Genomic DNA, 16,408 nt, shown 5'->3' with positions numbered 1-16,408 from the left:
AAGCTTCAATTAGGGACCTTGTCAGATGATACTGTTCTGAGCATGACCCTCTATGGTGCCCGAAGGGCTGAGTTTGCTGAACCAAGGCCCTGTGAACCATGTCTCTAAATCTGTTCTCTGACTAATGAAGACCTTAAATGCAGAGGGGCCAGCCTGATTGGGCTCCTCCGGAAATTGGAAGCTTGTGTGCAAGTGTGGGAAAATTCCTGTTGGAGTAGTGTAGTGTGTTGAGAGGTCTGAGAGCTCAGATCACTCCTAAGTGGTTCCAGATGCCTCCTGCAGTATAGAAGCCGTAGGGGAGTTGTCCCGACTGCTCCTGGGTTTCAGCAGATCCTATGACTATGGGAAGCTTTTTCCCACAGCTCTCTACCGTTGCCTAGAGGGATACTTGCTAAACTCCTGAGAATATTTCCGATGCTCAGTCTGGTCCTTACAGTTAAAACATCTCTTTCCTGGGCTGCAGATGCAGCAAGGCATTTGTCTATGCACCTAAATGTAAAATGTGTCATGAGTCTGTTTTAGCTGATGTGAGCGTTGGACAGGCTTAAAATGAAAGCAAGTTTTAGACTCATAAGGTAAAGGGTTAAAACCTGGATTGCAAAATTGGAAATGACTGCAGAAAGGAAGATATAAAGGAACCCGGTAAAGGCAGCAGTTAATGCTCATGAGGGACAGGACACTGGTTTCTGTGAACCCTATTTAGACTAAATATCTTTGAGAACAAAGTGGTCTTGAAGGGTTGCCTCGCAGACCACTGTTAACCTTTTCTCTCAGAAGTAAATTGAATTGCAGTTATGAAGTTGGCAGAAGTTTTGGGTTTCATTCAGCACTTTGTCTTGGGGTGTGCTGGTGTTCATAAAGCTCTACCTAGCGTGCATTCTCACATGATTAGGTTCAAGAGTTGCTTGCTCTGCAGCAATGTAGCAATTTTTTCCATAGTGTAGTGAGTCTTATAAGTGTTCTTATTCTTCTTAGGTCCTGTAAAAAATCTAGTTAACTGAACTTTGCCCGATTGGGTTTCTCCCCGGTTTTCCCACAGTAAGTGGGACACTTAAAAGCAGGGCCTGGGAACAGGTACTCCAAAGATAAAAGGAACCACCTGGATGACCCTGCTGTGATTTAATAGGGTGGGTTGGTTGGTTGGTCTTCCATGCCCTAAAGTGTCAGTGGAGGGAGCTTTGCCATATTTTCTTCTGTAATGTTTGAGAAGCTGATCTGCATTTAAAGTGAAAAGTCTAGATTTCTCCATCTTTCAGTCAGGAAAGTATGTGGCATTAGTGAGGTGCCTATCAGTAGGGCTGTTCTGCAAAGAGTCACTATGACCTGCCAGAGGAGACAAAATTCTAAGCAATACAAACATGCTGGTTTCAGTGCAGTTTCCTGTTTGTGGGTTGTTGTTTTTAATTGAATGGCTTTTAAATGTTCTGTAAGAAATTTCTCTGACTTCCCTGTAACCTGGCTAAGTGTTTCAAGGACAGGCCTACTTTGGTCTCCTAAAGAAGACCTTCTGCTAAAGAAGGTGAAACATAACTGTATCAGAAAAATGTAGCTGTATTAAAAATGTTGCCATCAATTATATCGAAAAGAAAGAAAGAAAAGAAAAAAACCCCTAATTGAACTATTTGCAAGATTCTTTAAGGTGGGTATTGCAACGCTTGAGTCCCTGCCAGAGATGTTGACTAGATGCCTATCTGTCAGGACAGGGAAGATGCAAGGAGCAATATAAACAAGGCCTTCTGCATTTCAGACTTCACATAGAAAAACAGAAGGGCTTTTAGAAATGTCTTTTTAACATAGCTAATTCCTTTCTAAAATAGAAAGGCCAGAATACATAGTTGCAGTGCAGCGAAGCAATTTCCCGTACTGTTGTGGAGTATCTGTGTAAAATAGCTAAAATCTGTGATCTTACGGGTTTCTAGGGTATGGTATGGGGCAGCTGTGTACCTGGTCATTGCACCCATAGTACATGGGGGTATTTGCATTCTTCATTCCAGTAGGAATCCTTTTTCCATATCGGACTTGGAAGGCTGATCAAGAACCTTGGTTGTTAGACTCCCTCAAGTCTCTAGCGAAACAGCTGTGGGGAAAAGATAAGGATTTTTCTGGGTGCCTCTTGTGCAGAATCCCTGTTGTAACAAGCTTGCATGTTCCAAAATGTAATCATTTTGATGCTTGCTGTCTAGATTGTGCTTCTGGGATAACAAGCTGAATTCAGCCATCACAAAGGCTGATGCGTCAAAGATGGAACTGAACAATATTCTCTGTTGTTGTATAACCATCTTCTTGTTTATGGTAGTTTCTTCTCAGTTTAGTGGCTGTTGGTAGGTGGAAGTCTAGCTATGTGCTGTATCTTCAAAATAGCAGTTGTGCAACAGACATCTTCCTCTGAGACATCATCCATGTTACTTTCTCCTTTTTTTCCAGATTGTCCGCAACCACCACAGCCTGAGAATGGCGGCTATAAATGCCACCCTAGTCCCTGCAATGACCCTCTAACTTCGGGCAGTGTCATAGAGTATCTGTGTGTTGAAGGCTACATGCTGAAGGGAGATTATAAATACCTGACCTGTAAGAATGGGCAGTGGAACCCAGCCATGGAAGTTAGCTGCAGACTCAGCCCAGGTGAGTACTCAGCAACTCCCTTGGGACTGTCAGAATTGCCCTTACCTCTGCTTTTCAAATTCTCTGTAAACACTGAGTCAGTATTATGCCGAGGTAGACCAGACAGGCTACCCCTGTTGCCTTGTACCCCCTTGCTCCAGCAGTTTAATAAATGCAGCTCATAATCACAGAGGCCTTTATTAATAATGTCTCTTCTATAACAGCCCATCGGATGCAAGCCCAGAGTCCTTTGTGCAGGAAGACAACCCATGGAAAGGAGTACAAAGGAGGCAACTTGTAATTTTTTGGATCCTTTCCTTTCGGTTGCTCTGGCTTCAGAGATGGGAGAGTCCGTGACTTAAGCGTTTTCCATGCTGTCCGTTTTTGCTTCTGTTGGGCTTGGACGGTACCCTTAGTGGTGTACCCTTTTGCCCACATGTGCAGGTGTGAGTGAGTGTATGGAGCTAATCTTACCTGAAGGCAGATTAATAAACTGTTGGCCTGCTGTGGCACAGAGCTCAGTGGGTCTGCTTTTCAGTAGACTGGCAGAAAAGGATGTTGCTGACAAATGACTTCTACTTTTTTCTAAATGGAAGTGGACAGCTCTTGTTTTGTGGGTCTCCTCCAGCTAAACAGGAATTCCTCTATCAAGACAAGAAGGTAAAAAAAAGTCTGCAGGAAAATGTTTGTTGTACGGCTCTTAGTTACCCATGGCTCTTCTTTTTTAAAAACGTGTGCTGGATAAGGGGAGAGCTCCTGCACCTCCTGTCTTTTGATTTGACCTGCTGGTAGAGTCTTTATCTGCGCAGTCATCCTGAGTCAGCAAGATGTGCATGCTGGGATTAAGTCTTGTAAACCAAAATGCAAAATGTGTTTGTTTAATCAGAAGGAAACAGAAAAGAACCTTCCTCAAGCCCTTTTTGGAGCGCACTGCAGATCTGTGACCACTGGAACATCCTGTTCTGCTCCAAAGACACTATCTTCTCACCGTCACTGTCGTTGTCACAGCTACTCCATTAGTTAGTTCTTCCTATGAGCAGATGCATAGGGAAGGGAACTGGGAGTTCATGTGGCAGCAATTAGATCCAGAAGAGGCTTTTCAAATTCAGCATAAGCTTCCTCTCTGCAGTGATCCCCCTACCCCTTGCTTGCTCCCAGGCTGCAGAAGAAAACTGCACTATGGCAAGTAGTGCTGCCTGGATGGCAATCCTGCATAGCAGCACTTAGCCCACATCAGGGCTGAGGGGATTGTGTTGTGATGAGCAGCAATCCCTCAGCTTTCCTCTAGCATCCTGAGAGACAGTGGCCTCATCAAAAACATGAGGCCTCAAAAACATGGCTAAGTAGTAGAAAAGCTTCTGTTGGATAAGCTAGTTCATTTCACACTACAGACCTGGAAGCAACTGATGAGGGTCAGAGACAGCTGAGGTTTAACTACTAGGTCTCTTTTATGAGGAAGAGGAAGGAGTCTAGAGAGGGAAAGAGAGTAGGTCTTACGGTTATCGGTAATGATTAAGACCCCCACCTACTTCAGACAGAGCAAATTGAATCCCTAGAAGGTGTCAGAGATGTTTTGTGTAGCTCTGTCCCTGTCAGTTCCATAGCCTTTTGAGGGTTTCTTGTATCTAGTAAGCATCGTGCTGGAAGCTGAGTTGGTAAATGTGCTGGAGCTTACCCCATGTGGTGAGCTGCTTTACAGCGTTGCATATTGATGCTCAAAATGGAATGCCCTTTTTGCCTACCCTATTTCCTGTTAGTCTACTCAAAGTGCCCTGCATTATTTTGAAAATGGGAATCCTTACTCAGCCTTATTTGCCATAAGGAAAAATGTACTAGACCCTCTTTCGTAGGAAGGGGTATGGCTACTTCTGAAAAAGTTCAGGAAAACAAGGACAAGACAGCTAACCCAGTAGGTTTAACTGCGAAGCAGGATGCAGAAAATGCAAGCTGGTTAGGCACCTGTTTTGCATATAGATTTCTGGCTGAAGGCTTAATAGCTGCGGTCCTCTGGTTTTCTTTTCCATTTGCATGCCCTTCTTCCCTGCATCCTACTGCAATTTGAGAACTGCGCTCCTGAAGGATGTGATGAATGTAGCAAAAAGGACGTAAGGAGTTCACGCATGGCAATGTCCTGAATGTGCAACACACTGGTATTTGCTGATGGGGAGGTGAGGTGTTGCGATCTCTACCAAAGACACAAACTGGGGACAGAGACAATCCATATACAGGCAACTTGGTGCTCTAGTGGGATGAAAGGACAAGAGTAACATCCTAGACATGTTATGCAGTGCTCAGCAATACCAGCTCTAGGCTGTTTTCTCTCAACTCCCAATTTATTGCTGTCCTACCAGGGACAGATGTATTCTGACACAGGCTCACAGCACAGCTGAGGGATAGCACACTACAGAGGAAGGGTAGGAAGGAGTAATGTGGGCAGGGCATGTGTATCTAACGCTGACAACCTGGCATCCCGAAACAACATTTTGCCCTCCCTCTCAGTTCCCGGAGATAGGCGTTTGTGTGATAGAGAACTGAATGCCTGTTGCGTCTTAAACACACCAAGCCAGGTGATTTCCACCCCTTCCTTTGCGAGACTGTTCCATTAGCCAAGGAAACCCATTATATGGAACCTTTCCTATTGTTTGGCCTAAAATAGCCTGCTTATTGCGCCTTGCTGATGACGACAGGACATTTTTTAGCTGCTGCTCAGCAAGATCTGTATATAATGTAACCCTTATCGCCGCCTTCCCTCTGTCAGCCCCCAAGAGCTGCTTGCATTGCTTTTCTTTGTGCTCCCTGTGTTTTTCCAAAGAAGCTTTGTCTGTGTTAGTTTCTCTTTTATAGCTGATGGAGAGGAGTCAGATGAAGCTCCAAACCCTCCTCTGAAGGAGATTACCTCTGTGCCTTGACTATATAGGAAACTGGACTCCTCACATGTGCGCCCAAGTATAAGTCCTGAGAGCAGGAGCAGGCAGTGTGAATTTTTCTCCTTTTCTCCATGGAAGTGATTTAAGGGAGTGGATCCTTCTAACCTTTGTTCCTCTTCATTTGTAGAAAAAAGCTCTCCCCCAACAATTGGAGTACCCACGCTCTCCATAGTGGCCTCCACAGCAAGCTCCGTCGCCCTGATTCTTCTCTTAGTTGTGCTGTTTGTTTTGCTGCAGCCAAAGCTGAAGTCATTCCATCACAACAGGTAAGTGTAGCTGGGGTTTAGAGGGACTCAGAGGTGTCCTATTTCTTTGCAACAGAAACCCCGTGAGATATTTGGTTTAGGCCTTCATTTTGGAGCAGTTTATCCCCTTGCTTGCTTCTGCTTTGATCACCGTATCTATTTTTCTTCAAGTTATATTGTCTTGTGGGGCTTTGCAGCATCCTCAGAGATCCCTCACGTGTTCTGATATGATGGTAAGCCAAGCTCTGCTTTTGGTTACCATATCTTCCAGTCTCTATACAGCCCTACAGGTCAGTGAAGGAAGGTGTGATTCCTGCAACAGGCTATTTTTGTAGTAGTCAGCAGACCAAAAGCTTCAACTGGGCTAGAATCTACGTTTAGAATCTACCTAGGACAGGATGGGGAGAGAGGTTGAGGACAGCGCAGTTTCATTTTCAGGGAAGAAGGGGATGGAGGAGGCAGAATGTTTCCGTCTCGTATTTAAGCCGTCAGGCCTGACAAACCCCAGAGCTATGTGGCTATGATAACATCTTTCTTTTACTTGACACTTTGAGCTTCCGGTTTCTGTGCGTTTCCAGTTACAAAACAGGGGGCTCTCTGGGTTCACAGATGGCCACACCACTTCCTTTCTGACTCCCCAGACATACAGTACCCCTGTGCGTGAACATCCTGCCCAGCACTGCCGCGTTGCGCACTGCAGTGGCACCACTCCCCCAGGGTCTAGCGGTAGTCTGACATTGTGGTCTGCAGTGCCCTGCTGCAGTTGCCGTTCTAACCTCTCATTGAATGGGTGGTTTTCTTCTCTTTTGCCTTAGCCACCTATGTAAAAAGTTACGACCCCTACTAGCCTGGCTCTTCCAGCCCTGGGTAGTTTCCAAAGTGTCCAGGTATATATGTATCTCTCCCAGTCTCTTTGTCAGATCCTATGGTCATGAATTCTGCCAGTATTGCTAATTAGATGTGCAAATCTGCCATAGCTCCCTGCTTGTGGGGAAAGAACCCTCCTGGCCAGAGTTTGTGGAGAGGAGAGACCGGGCTGTAACACTGTTGCCATCTGAGGGGAACAGAGTCACTGTGGACTCCCTCTTCTTGAACCAGCTACTGGTACGGGGAGCATGGCTGTCCAGCAGCTGGGAGGCTTGAGAGGTGGCAACCTGGAATTTGCCCTTTTCTGCAGAAGTCCAAACCATTATGGATAAGAAAAAAATCTTAGGACTCTGGCTCACGAGCCTGGGTGATTCACAGTGGGATGATTTAAGAGCTATCTGCCCCACCTCTGCCAGAGGTTATCTCCGCAGCAGCAAAGGTGGCAGAACAGGCAGTGCCTGGTGTTGCAAAATATAGTGGTGTATCAAACTGAAATCAGTGGTTGTCTGAGTTCTCATCATCTGCATGCTGTGACACCAGAGAGCTCTGAGTCATGATCATGTCAGATTTAGCTATGGAGGCAAGTGAGGTGAGATGGCTTGAAACCTGTTCAGCTCTTACAGATAAATCTGTCAGACACTTGAATTACACCTCTTGCTCACGTTTATGGCAATTCACAGCAGAGCTGCAAAGCCAGGCTTGTTTCTAATAAGAGCTTGGTAAAACACCACCCAGGTTCCTTTTTCTGTTCTCCCATAAATAAGTCATTGCTGAGCAGCAGAGTGCTGCTGTGGCAGAGAGGGGTGGTTACTGGGATTCCCAGTGTATATATATCTTTTATAAATAAAATAAAAATGCTTAATGTGACTTTTCCTTCCTCTCTCTCTGAGGCGAGACCAAGGTGTGTCTGGAGATCAGGTCTCTATTATGGTGGATGGTGTCCAGGTGGCCTTGCCATCCTACGAAGAAGCGGTATATGGCAGCACAGGAAACTGCGTTCCACCCTCGGATTCCCGGGTGCAGATCGTGCTGTCGGAGGGAGCTGGGCAGAACGGAGCCAGAGAGATGCAGCAGCAGGACCAAGGGGCTTGCAATAGCTTTGATAGAGAAGATGAAGCTCCAGGACACTCTGGACTGTGTGAAGCCAGTGGCTCTCAGCGCTCTGAAACTGTACTTGTGCATCAAGCTGCTACCTCCTCCTGGGTAGCTGGCATGTCTAGCAGTAAACCTGTGCACAAAGAGGTCCAAGACTCGGAAAGCAGTGACATACAGAGCCTTTTATCACTCACTTCCTCTGAGGAATACACAGATGGTACGTGACCTGGGCGAGGAGCACTGAATGAGACACTTGTAAGAGTAGGTTCTCCTGCAGCGTGTCCAACTAGGATGAAAATGGCAAAGAATGCCCAAATAAATATGTCAAGCGCCAGAGGGGCATTTGAAAAGAGGTGTCCCAGTCTCCATGGCTTGATTTTACACAACTTAGAGGTGTAAGCAGGACCTAATATCGTCTTCTGAAGTATCTGGCACTGCCAGATTGGGAATCCAGGGCAGTGTGGAAAGCCTGATGGAGTTCTGCTCGCTCTCCTTGTTTTAGGAAAGCAGTGAAACGCCAGCATCGCAGGGCAGTTGCAGTAAACAACTGCATTTGTGGAAATGAGTCTCCACCATAGTTGGGTGGGAGCTGCAAGGATAAGCTTGAGATACAAGCCCTTTGTGATGTTTAGGCTTCTCCACTTTCGGTCTCTGTTAATAAGCAGCTTATTGCCACTGCATGCACAGTTGCAGCCCTGACACATGAGAAGACCTAAAAGGTATACGCTTGAACTTTCAGTCATACAGGGCAGAGGTGCAAGTTTGTTGTTTAACAGTCAGTCCACCTAGAACTCTTTCGGCTTCTTTGTTCTGCCCTGAAGGAGTGGTATGACAATGCCAGAGCTGATGTGAAGGTGCAGCTTAAGGTCGCTTTTGCGGAGCCTGCTGTGTCTTAGCAAGAAAGGTAACTGGCTTGTAGATAGCTCAGGGTGGAACTTCTCCCTTCCGTAGTGTCAAGCACCACAGCTTTAGTCATGTCGTTCTGAACCCTTCCAATGAGAACAATCAAACGCCCTTTCCACCAAAGGGCAGAAATAGCAGCATGTCCCGAGATGGGCGTTAAACTTCAAGCGTGTAAAAAAGCAAGAATCCAAGAGCGGGCATTACCAAAAAATGTCTGCAGTGCAAAAATTAGAGGATGTTGCTTCTGCACTGCATCATTTTTATCACTGCCCAGAAACCCATATTGACTCTAATGCTTGTCGTACAGGAGCAGATTGCCCTTTACAGCAGGAGCAATGAGATTTGTGCTTTTGATGCAAAGATGATGAACCTGCAGCTGCTGCACCTCCCATCTGTGCAGGAGGTTTCATTTTTTTCAAGTTAGATGAGAGCGAGTGTGATCTATGTTCCTTACCATCCCTGTCACAGCAAGAAACTTCTTGTCTTGGACATTTTAAGAAACTAAAAGGTTGGGGAGGTCATGGCAAAGGTGTAAATTTTGTTTTTAGGGAAGTTACTGCCTTCCTCTACACAGCACTGCTGAGGATGCACTGGCAATACTGTGCCTTGTGTGGGACCCCCATTTCTAGGGGGATGTGGAGATGGAGAGGCTTTGGTGGAGGGCTGCCAAAATGATCAGGGGCTTGAGTAGAGGCTGAGGGAGCTGGGCTTCTTTAATCTGGCAAAGATGATGCTGAGGGGCAATCCAATAGCTGACTACAGTTACTTAGCAGGTAGTTAAAAAGTCAGTGGAGCCAAACTTTTCTCACTCATGCTAAATGATATAACCTGGAGCAACGGCCACGAGTTGCAACTTAGCAGATTGGACATTAGGAAAATATATTCTGCAAGGGGGTAGTGCAGGACCAAAGAGGCACCAAGAGAAGTGGTAGAATCTCAGTCCTTGGAGAATTTCAAGCCTGGGGCTGGCGATGGTTCTGCTTGCAGGGGCAGGTTGGACCAAAACCCTGCAGAGGTCCCTTCCACTGTATTCGAATGAGAGGAAGAACTCTGCATTATCATGCTGTGGTAGCCTGCGTAGCAAGATGTGGGAGCTTGTCTTGCTTTCAACAGTAGTTCTTCTTATGTGTGTTGAATTGCATAAAGTTTGACTTCTTTTCTTTTCTATTCTTTTTTTTCCCCCCCATCCAGATATTCCCTTATTGAAGGAAGCATGAGGCCTGCTGCATTTGTCTAGCCTTCTCCTTCTTGGGTTTCTCCCTTTCCCCCTCTCCTCGGGACAGAAGCACTCTGTGCAGCCTTCCCCATCCTCGCAAGCTGTGCCCTGGATACCTCCAAGCAGAAACCCCCTCAGCTGAAGATCCAAAGGATGTCGCCAGGTTGCCTCCTGGATGCACCAGTGGGGTTGGTGCAGTGCTGGCTTCCCCATTCCATCTGCATCAGGGGCTCAAGGAACATAGTGGATTTGAGCTCTCCTCTCCTTTTCCCCAGCCAGATGTTTGACAGCAGTCTCTGGAGAGCTGCTCTTTTCTTGTGCCTTTCTCCTACTCACACCGGCTTGTTGCAGCTTCTTCTCAGCCTCTCTAGCCCTTCTGCTGCCCAGAGAGCAGGGGCAAAATCTACTTGCTCATCGGGTGCAGACACGGTTTATATATACGTATGTATATTATATAGGCTTTTCTTTCAGCATCCTCTTTGATAGGGCAGGACAAATGGGACTGAACCTGGGCTTGGGAGAGATTCCAGTTACAAGGCAACTTGTGATGTCTAGAAGTGCCTGGAATGAGATGGGCTATGTGATAACTTAGCTGTGCAATAACGATTCACTGAGATTTGCTAGAGCTCTGAAGACTGAGAAGTCTAATGTTTGGGAAGGCCCTCTGCCCCTCTCAATACCTTCTGGTATAGCAGAGCGATTGCATCCCTTCACAAGAGTCCACTCCTGAAAATCTCACTCTACTCTCCTTCCTTCACTACCAGTGCAGTTCACTCAGCTGCGCTGGAAGCTGGGACTGTGACTGTGCAGCAGACGAGACAACTGTTTTGGCTTTGATCTGGTGCTGGAGCAGCTCCTGATGTTAGCTTGTGGGAGAGCCATGGTGGCCACTGGTCAGCAGGGTCCAGAAATGAGCACATTTGTAAGTAAGCCAGGAGGATCTGACTTTCAGTTAACCAAGCCTGTGTTAATTGTGAGTTAGTCCCATTCACTTAGGCATCAGGACTGGAACCTGATTTGTGGCCCTATTCTTCTGAATATGTTGTGTGTCTTGCAAAGCTTTTCCAATTACTAAGGCTGTTCTGCGCTTTTGCTTGGGTTCCCCTTGCTCAGGTCTTCAGGCAGAGGTAATGCTTTTCAGTTGTAGTCTGGTAGTGGTTCTTCTGTTTGAAACTGTCAGGAGAAAAATGCCCACAGGTAGTGAATGCAAGGTCGCATTGGTGCAATCCCGAATCACCTTGCCAGTCATACTGGGGACCTGAGTACTTGAACCCTGGGTAACTACCATCCAAATGGCTAGTGTGTCTTCCTAACTTCATATATAGTCAGTCTGCAATTTTAACCTGATGTGCTTCAGTGGGCCTACACAGAAAGGTTTCTTCCTTGCGGCTGGGGATCAAAGTGCTCTGTGAAGTCTCGCTTAAATACAGCATGGTTGCCTGTTGCTGTGAAGGAAGGTTGGCTACATTTGGACAGTGGTGCCAGAGGACACCACAACTTATTCCAGAACAAGAATATTCAAGATTGTTTTAAGGAAGTTTTGTTAGGAGAGAAAAAAAAAAATCCAAGAATGTGTATATGTCCGCCTCCCACAGTTACTACAGCAGGTCAGAGTGTCCTGGTTGCTGTTAACAGGATTTTATTGCAGGAAACCAAGTTCAGGTGGGACAGGTGAGCCAAACAAAAAACACTGTGGTGGTAGTAAAGTTCAGGGGGGTGTTCTGGAGAGAGCGTTCCTTGGAACTGGTTTCAACAGAAAATTAGGCTTCTTAGAAAGAATGTGCGTACCTTGTCAAAACTGCCTTGAGGCAACCAAGGCAGTGCTTGCCCTGTGAGAAGCTGCTAAAATTTTCATTTGAGTTGAAGGAGCAAAACGTCATGGCCTTACACATCATGTAGTAACATACAGGTGAACAGGGATGCTGGTCACTGCTGCTTTGCTTGTCTTTTACAATCCTCACAGTCCTCATCCTTGTTGCTCTGGGAACATATTGTCACAGCACTTGGTAAAAGTGACATGACACTTTTTAAGGCATTAAGACTGTGGCTTTGATCCAGTTCCTGGAAATAGGGATTGGCCATGGTGTCCAGCCATCTGCCTGCTGCTCCTGTTTCTGATTACCGTTAATTCCTAGGACAGCTGGGACAGCACATGCCTGTGGATGGAAGAGTGCTATTTTCCCTATCCTTGTTTTAGAGGGACATTATTAAATTAAAAATACAATATTTTAAACTTCCTTCCCTGTGGCTCATAGCATCTTAGGTTAGCACAAGGATTTGATAAACTTAGTTGGTTGAGTTTGAGTCTTTTGTTCAGTTCGAGTGATGAAAATCCCATGTCATTTTACCTAGGGCTTTAGTGTTTCAACTTCAAGCAGTGCAGAGGGCAAGTGTTATTTACCCATCTGCTGTTAAAATTTTAGAAAATCGCAGTATGGAAACGTTCTTGCTTAGTTCTGAATTCCTGCCTTAAAAAGTGATCTAAGCTTGAGCAGCGTCTCATTCACTGATTTTATCAAAGCACGTAGAGGGAGCGAGTGAGTGTATGGTGAGAAGGGAAGAATATGTGACCTTTTTCCTGTTTCCTATTGAAAACAGAGTAGGAGGAGTTGCTCTTTACATAGTTTAAGGTCCTGTCTACTCAGACTGACTCCTAGCAACAGAGGTGCAGAAGTCAGGTGCGTGCTGTCTTCCTGCAAGGTACAGTCCTGAACTCAGTGTAGTACTGGGTTGGTGGAAGAAGTGTTCCCTTAAGGAAGCTGGGGGGCCTGACTTTGCCCTGGATAATCACATGCTCAGTGAGCAAAGAGCACATACTGAGTGGCCTTGCCTCCTTTCTCTGCTGTTGTAAAGTGATCAGCCACCAGTCTGGGAGAAAAAGTTTCAATTTGGGTGGAGAAGAGAAGGAAGCTGCACAGAAGAGGGAGTGCTTTACTGTTGTTTCATTTATAGAAATTACTGGAGATGGCTTTCCAAAAAAAAAAAAAAAAAAAAGGAAAGAAAAGAAAAGTGTAGGTGGAGGGGAACTTGCATGCATAGGTCTTGTGATCAGGCCTAAACAGTCAACACCTGTTTACTTGCTAAGAGGGTAAAAGCAGCTCCTGCTGCGGGTGTGTTGCTTGTGGCTCAAGCTGCTCCCTCTGCTGTGCTAGCCTGTAACCCCGCTGACTCTCCTCTGGCGCTTGCAGAAGAGCCTTGTCCCGTGCAGCAACAGTGCCATGTGGAAATGGGCCTTTAGGACCTCTGCAAGCTGGAACATGAATAAAGAGTTTTTGGATTATCGCATCCCTCTTTCCCAAGCCTTCAGCTTTGGAGTTTATTTTCACGTAAAATAAGGTAGAATGGGTAGGGGAGGAACCTGAAGAGTTTTCTGCTTGATGATTGTTTTCAAATGGAAGGAGGAGGAAGACCTCATCTAATTTACTGATATCAAATGATTGTTAATCACTCATGATTGCTTTAATTCTGCGGAGGCTGAAGGATTGGGAAGTCTTTGGGCAGAGATTTAGAAAGACGAACTAAACTGAACACTCCTGTCTTTATTCACTGGAGCAAGGACTGAGACCTGAAGATCCCTCAGTCATGAGCTCTGCTCTGTCTCGGGAGCATTCATTACCTCTAAGCAAAGAGTGCATCCTCTGTGATAGATGGCATAGGCATAAGCAGATGGAGGTAAACACAGCCTGGATCTCAGTGTGTGGTGAATGGGGAGCAGCAAGGGCTCAGCTGTGTGTTGTTGTTGGGTGTTTTTTTAACTAGTGGGGCCACAGCTTCCTTACCTCTTTTCCCACCTGTGCCTGACAACAGAATTCCAAGTGAGGCATTTTTTTTTTTCTTATTTAACACTCCCAACTTAATCATCTCGTGTTCTTTCATACTTGCTGGACTCTGAGATGTTCAAGAAGAAAATTAAAATGATTTAGTTACATTGTAAAATTAAAAATGGCACTTATTTTAAAGGATTTTTTGTTTTTTTTAAGGATCTGATAGGTTAATTGAAAGGGCATTTCAGAAATTCACAAAATACTATGTGCAATAGAAAAACCTCCTTGCTTTCTTTGAGTTATGTGGGTGGGGTTTTTTTTTGTTTTTTTTTTTTTTTTAACAAAACAAAACCTAGCCTACTGCAATGTTTACAACCCAAGCATTACGGACCTGGACCAGTCTAAGAACCAGAAAGCGAAGCTGAAAGTAACCCATGAGGAAGTGGGGCAGTCTATTGGGGTCTGTATCATGAAGCTCAGATCAAACCATGAGTCAGCTTGCATCTCTCCACATTAAGTTGTAAAAGTGCTAAAAAATGAAGCCAGAAGGAGGGACAATTTTGCAGTGTATGAGCCTGTGGAGTTGTTACTAAGCTAAAACTGCGTGAACTTGGGAAGAAGCAGAGCTTAGTGCATTTATTTGGTATTTCAGCACATAGAGTAGTCAGGTATGTGAGGAATAAATATATTCCACTTGCTTGGGGAGGGAACAGATGATGCTCCCACAGTAGATGATTTGGGTCAATACTGAGGAGTGGGGTGAGGGAAGAGCAACAAGCTCAGCCATTGGAAATGCTCTAGGTAAGTCATTTGCAGTACAGAAAAAGGAACACAAGAAGATGGGGGAGTGAGGAAGAGCCTTATTGGCCTGCAACATACCTCTGTTTTTAATGAGAGCCAATGCGTTCATGGCCAGCTGTAAGGAAGCTGCTCCTTGTCTAGCTAATCTAGCAGGCAGCAGCAGGCTTGCTATATAAAAAATGGTAACGTGCAACTAGTTGGACACACTAAAATTTTCTTGCTGACCTTTCTAGAGCATATATGCAAAACCTGATTTTACTGTTGTGATGGCAATTGTTTAAAAAAAAAAAAAATCTGTCCTTTTACTCCATGCAGATAGCTAATCAGTTTCACTTTCTGGTTCCTGTAAATAAATGCAATAAATCCCATCTGTTTTCCACACGCATCCCACATCCTGCCTCAGCCCAGCCTCCGCAGTACTTACCGAGAGCTGCGGATTCGTCTTGCTCTATGTGAAAACCTTTGTTTGCAGAGGAACTTTACTAGAAAACTTTTATTCTGTATAAAAGGCTTTGAAAGTGCAGAGAGGCTTCTTAGAGCAGGCTTTATGTTAAGGATTATTTTTATACAGGAAACAAACCCTCTTCCAACATTTCAGAACCTTATTCGTACCAACCCAAGAGTTACTATCCTGATGATCTGTCCCCTCCACGGGACAGGAAGCATGCAGTTTCCCATTTCCCACGCTTCTCTTCAGGGCCCCGAGCACTGCTTCTGAACTTGGCCTTCTGCAGATCCCGTGGACACACGCACGCACGCGCACATGCACATACGCGCACCCCCTGCCAGAGTGGGTTCTACTGATGCTCTGCATATGCTTTGTGTAAGCTGTGCTTTTGCTTCTGTCCTGGGGTGAGCGAGGACAGAGGCAACTGTGTAGTGCTGGAAGATGTTTTAATTCTGAATTTCAACTTCACTTGATTCAAAAAGAAAACAAAGCTGAGCTATCTGCGAAGCGGGTGTCCTGTGATGCAGTGGGTAGACTGCTGGTAGTTGCTGATGCAAATGCAAGGGGAGCTTGGTTGCCTTCAGTGCTTTAATCTTTTTTCCTGTTTGGTTGGTTGGTTGTTTTTTTTTTTTTAACCCGAATTGCACCACTATGGAATTATTTGCAGAATGGTACTCCGTATATATGTGGGTTTTAAAAACAAAACCATCGTTGATGCTGTGCAGGATGTCACTCAATCAGTTTTACTTTGCTTTATTTTATATATATTTTCTGGTATCCTGTACATTGCAGTGGGTGTGAAGATAGTATTTTAATATTTGTACAAAGTTTAATTTAATTGTTCTATGTATATAACTGCATTTCTAAATTAAAAATCTTTTGAAGTGAAGCTCTGAACTCTTGTGTATTTGAAACTGTGTGGGCTTTATGGAGTGGAGATCTAACAGATCTTTGGTGAATACGTTGCACTAGTGCAATATCTTCCATATGGAGATCAGGATGAAGGTAAAAGCAGGGAAGTTTGAATGCCTGGGTGAGGGTTAGGAGGGTCAGAGTTTGCACAGTTTCAGAAGAATATTCTGTTTCCGAAAATACATGCCACTCAGAAATAAAAGGCAACCCTTTGCGTGCCTACATATAACTGCATGAGGAGTTGGGCTAGGCTCCTCCTGCTGGTCACCCTGGAGGGCTCTGATCACCTGCGTGCTGTCTGGGCCTGTTTTCTGGTTCAGGTCTTTGATGGCACTTGTAGCTGTTTTTCACAGGTGCTCCTTGGCCTGCCTGAGCAGTCCCCTGATCTGATGTGCAGACTTGCTTCGTGAGGCTGGGCAAGGTATTTGTTTGCCTTTAGTTCCTATAGCACTGCGTGTATGCATAGCAGCTTACCAATGCGGTGGGAGAAGACCCCCCCACAAGCGCTCTCTCCCTTCCCCACTCCCCCGAATCAAGCGCTGCCTGTGCGGGCTGCGTTACTTAAGAGCTAGCAGCACTCATCAGCCAACAATGGAGAGGAAGGATGTGAGCTGGGACAGAGACGCAGC

The 16,408-nt window shown here is 45.4% G+C and overlaps 1 protein-coding gene across 6 annotated transcripts in view; it reads left to right on the top strand.

Annotated features, from left to right (window-relative positions):
• Positions 1-15,756, top strand: part of SUSD6 (sushi domain containing 6) — an 88,207-nt gene extending 72,451 nt beyond the window's left edge. For all 6 annotated transcript variants that reach the window (XM_068946164.1, XM_068946165.1, XM_068946160.1 and 3 more), the window contains 4 exons: positions 2,425-2,622; positions 5,656-5,794; positions 7,531-7,952; positions 9,830-15,756. In XM_068946164.1, coding sequence (XP_068802265.1) covers positions 2,425-2,622; positions 5,656-5,794; positions 7,531-7,952; positions 9,830-9,855 — 785 coding nt within the window. In that variant the 3' untranslated portion in view covers positions 9,856-15,756. The remainder of the gene's footprint in view (positions 1-2,424; positions 2,623-5,655; positions 5,795-7,530; positions 7,953-9,829) is intronic.
• Positions 15,757-16,408: the final 652 nt, after the last annotated feature.

The sequence above is a fragment of the Struthio camelus genome, chromosome 5 (assembly GCF_040807025.1).
Source record: "Struthio camelus isolate bStrCam1 chromosome 5, bStrCam1.hap1, whole genome shotgun sequence".
Lineage (NCBI taxonomy): Eukaryota > Metazoa > Chordata > Aves > Struthioniformes > Struthionidae > Struthio > Struthio camelus.
Note: the sequence above shows the minus strand (reverse complement) of the source record. Positions and strands in the feature narration are given on the sequence as shown.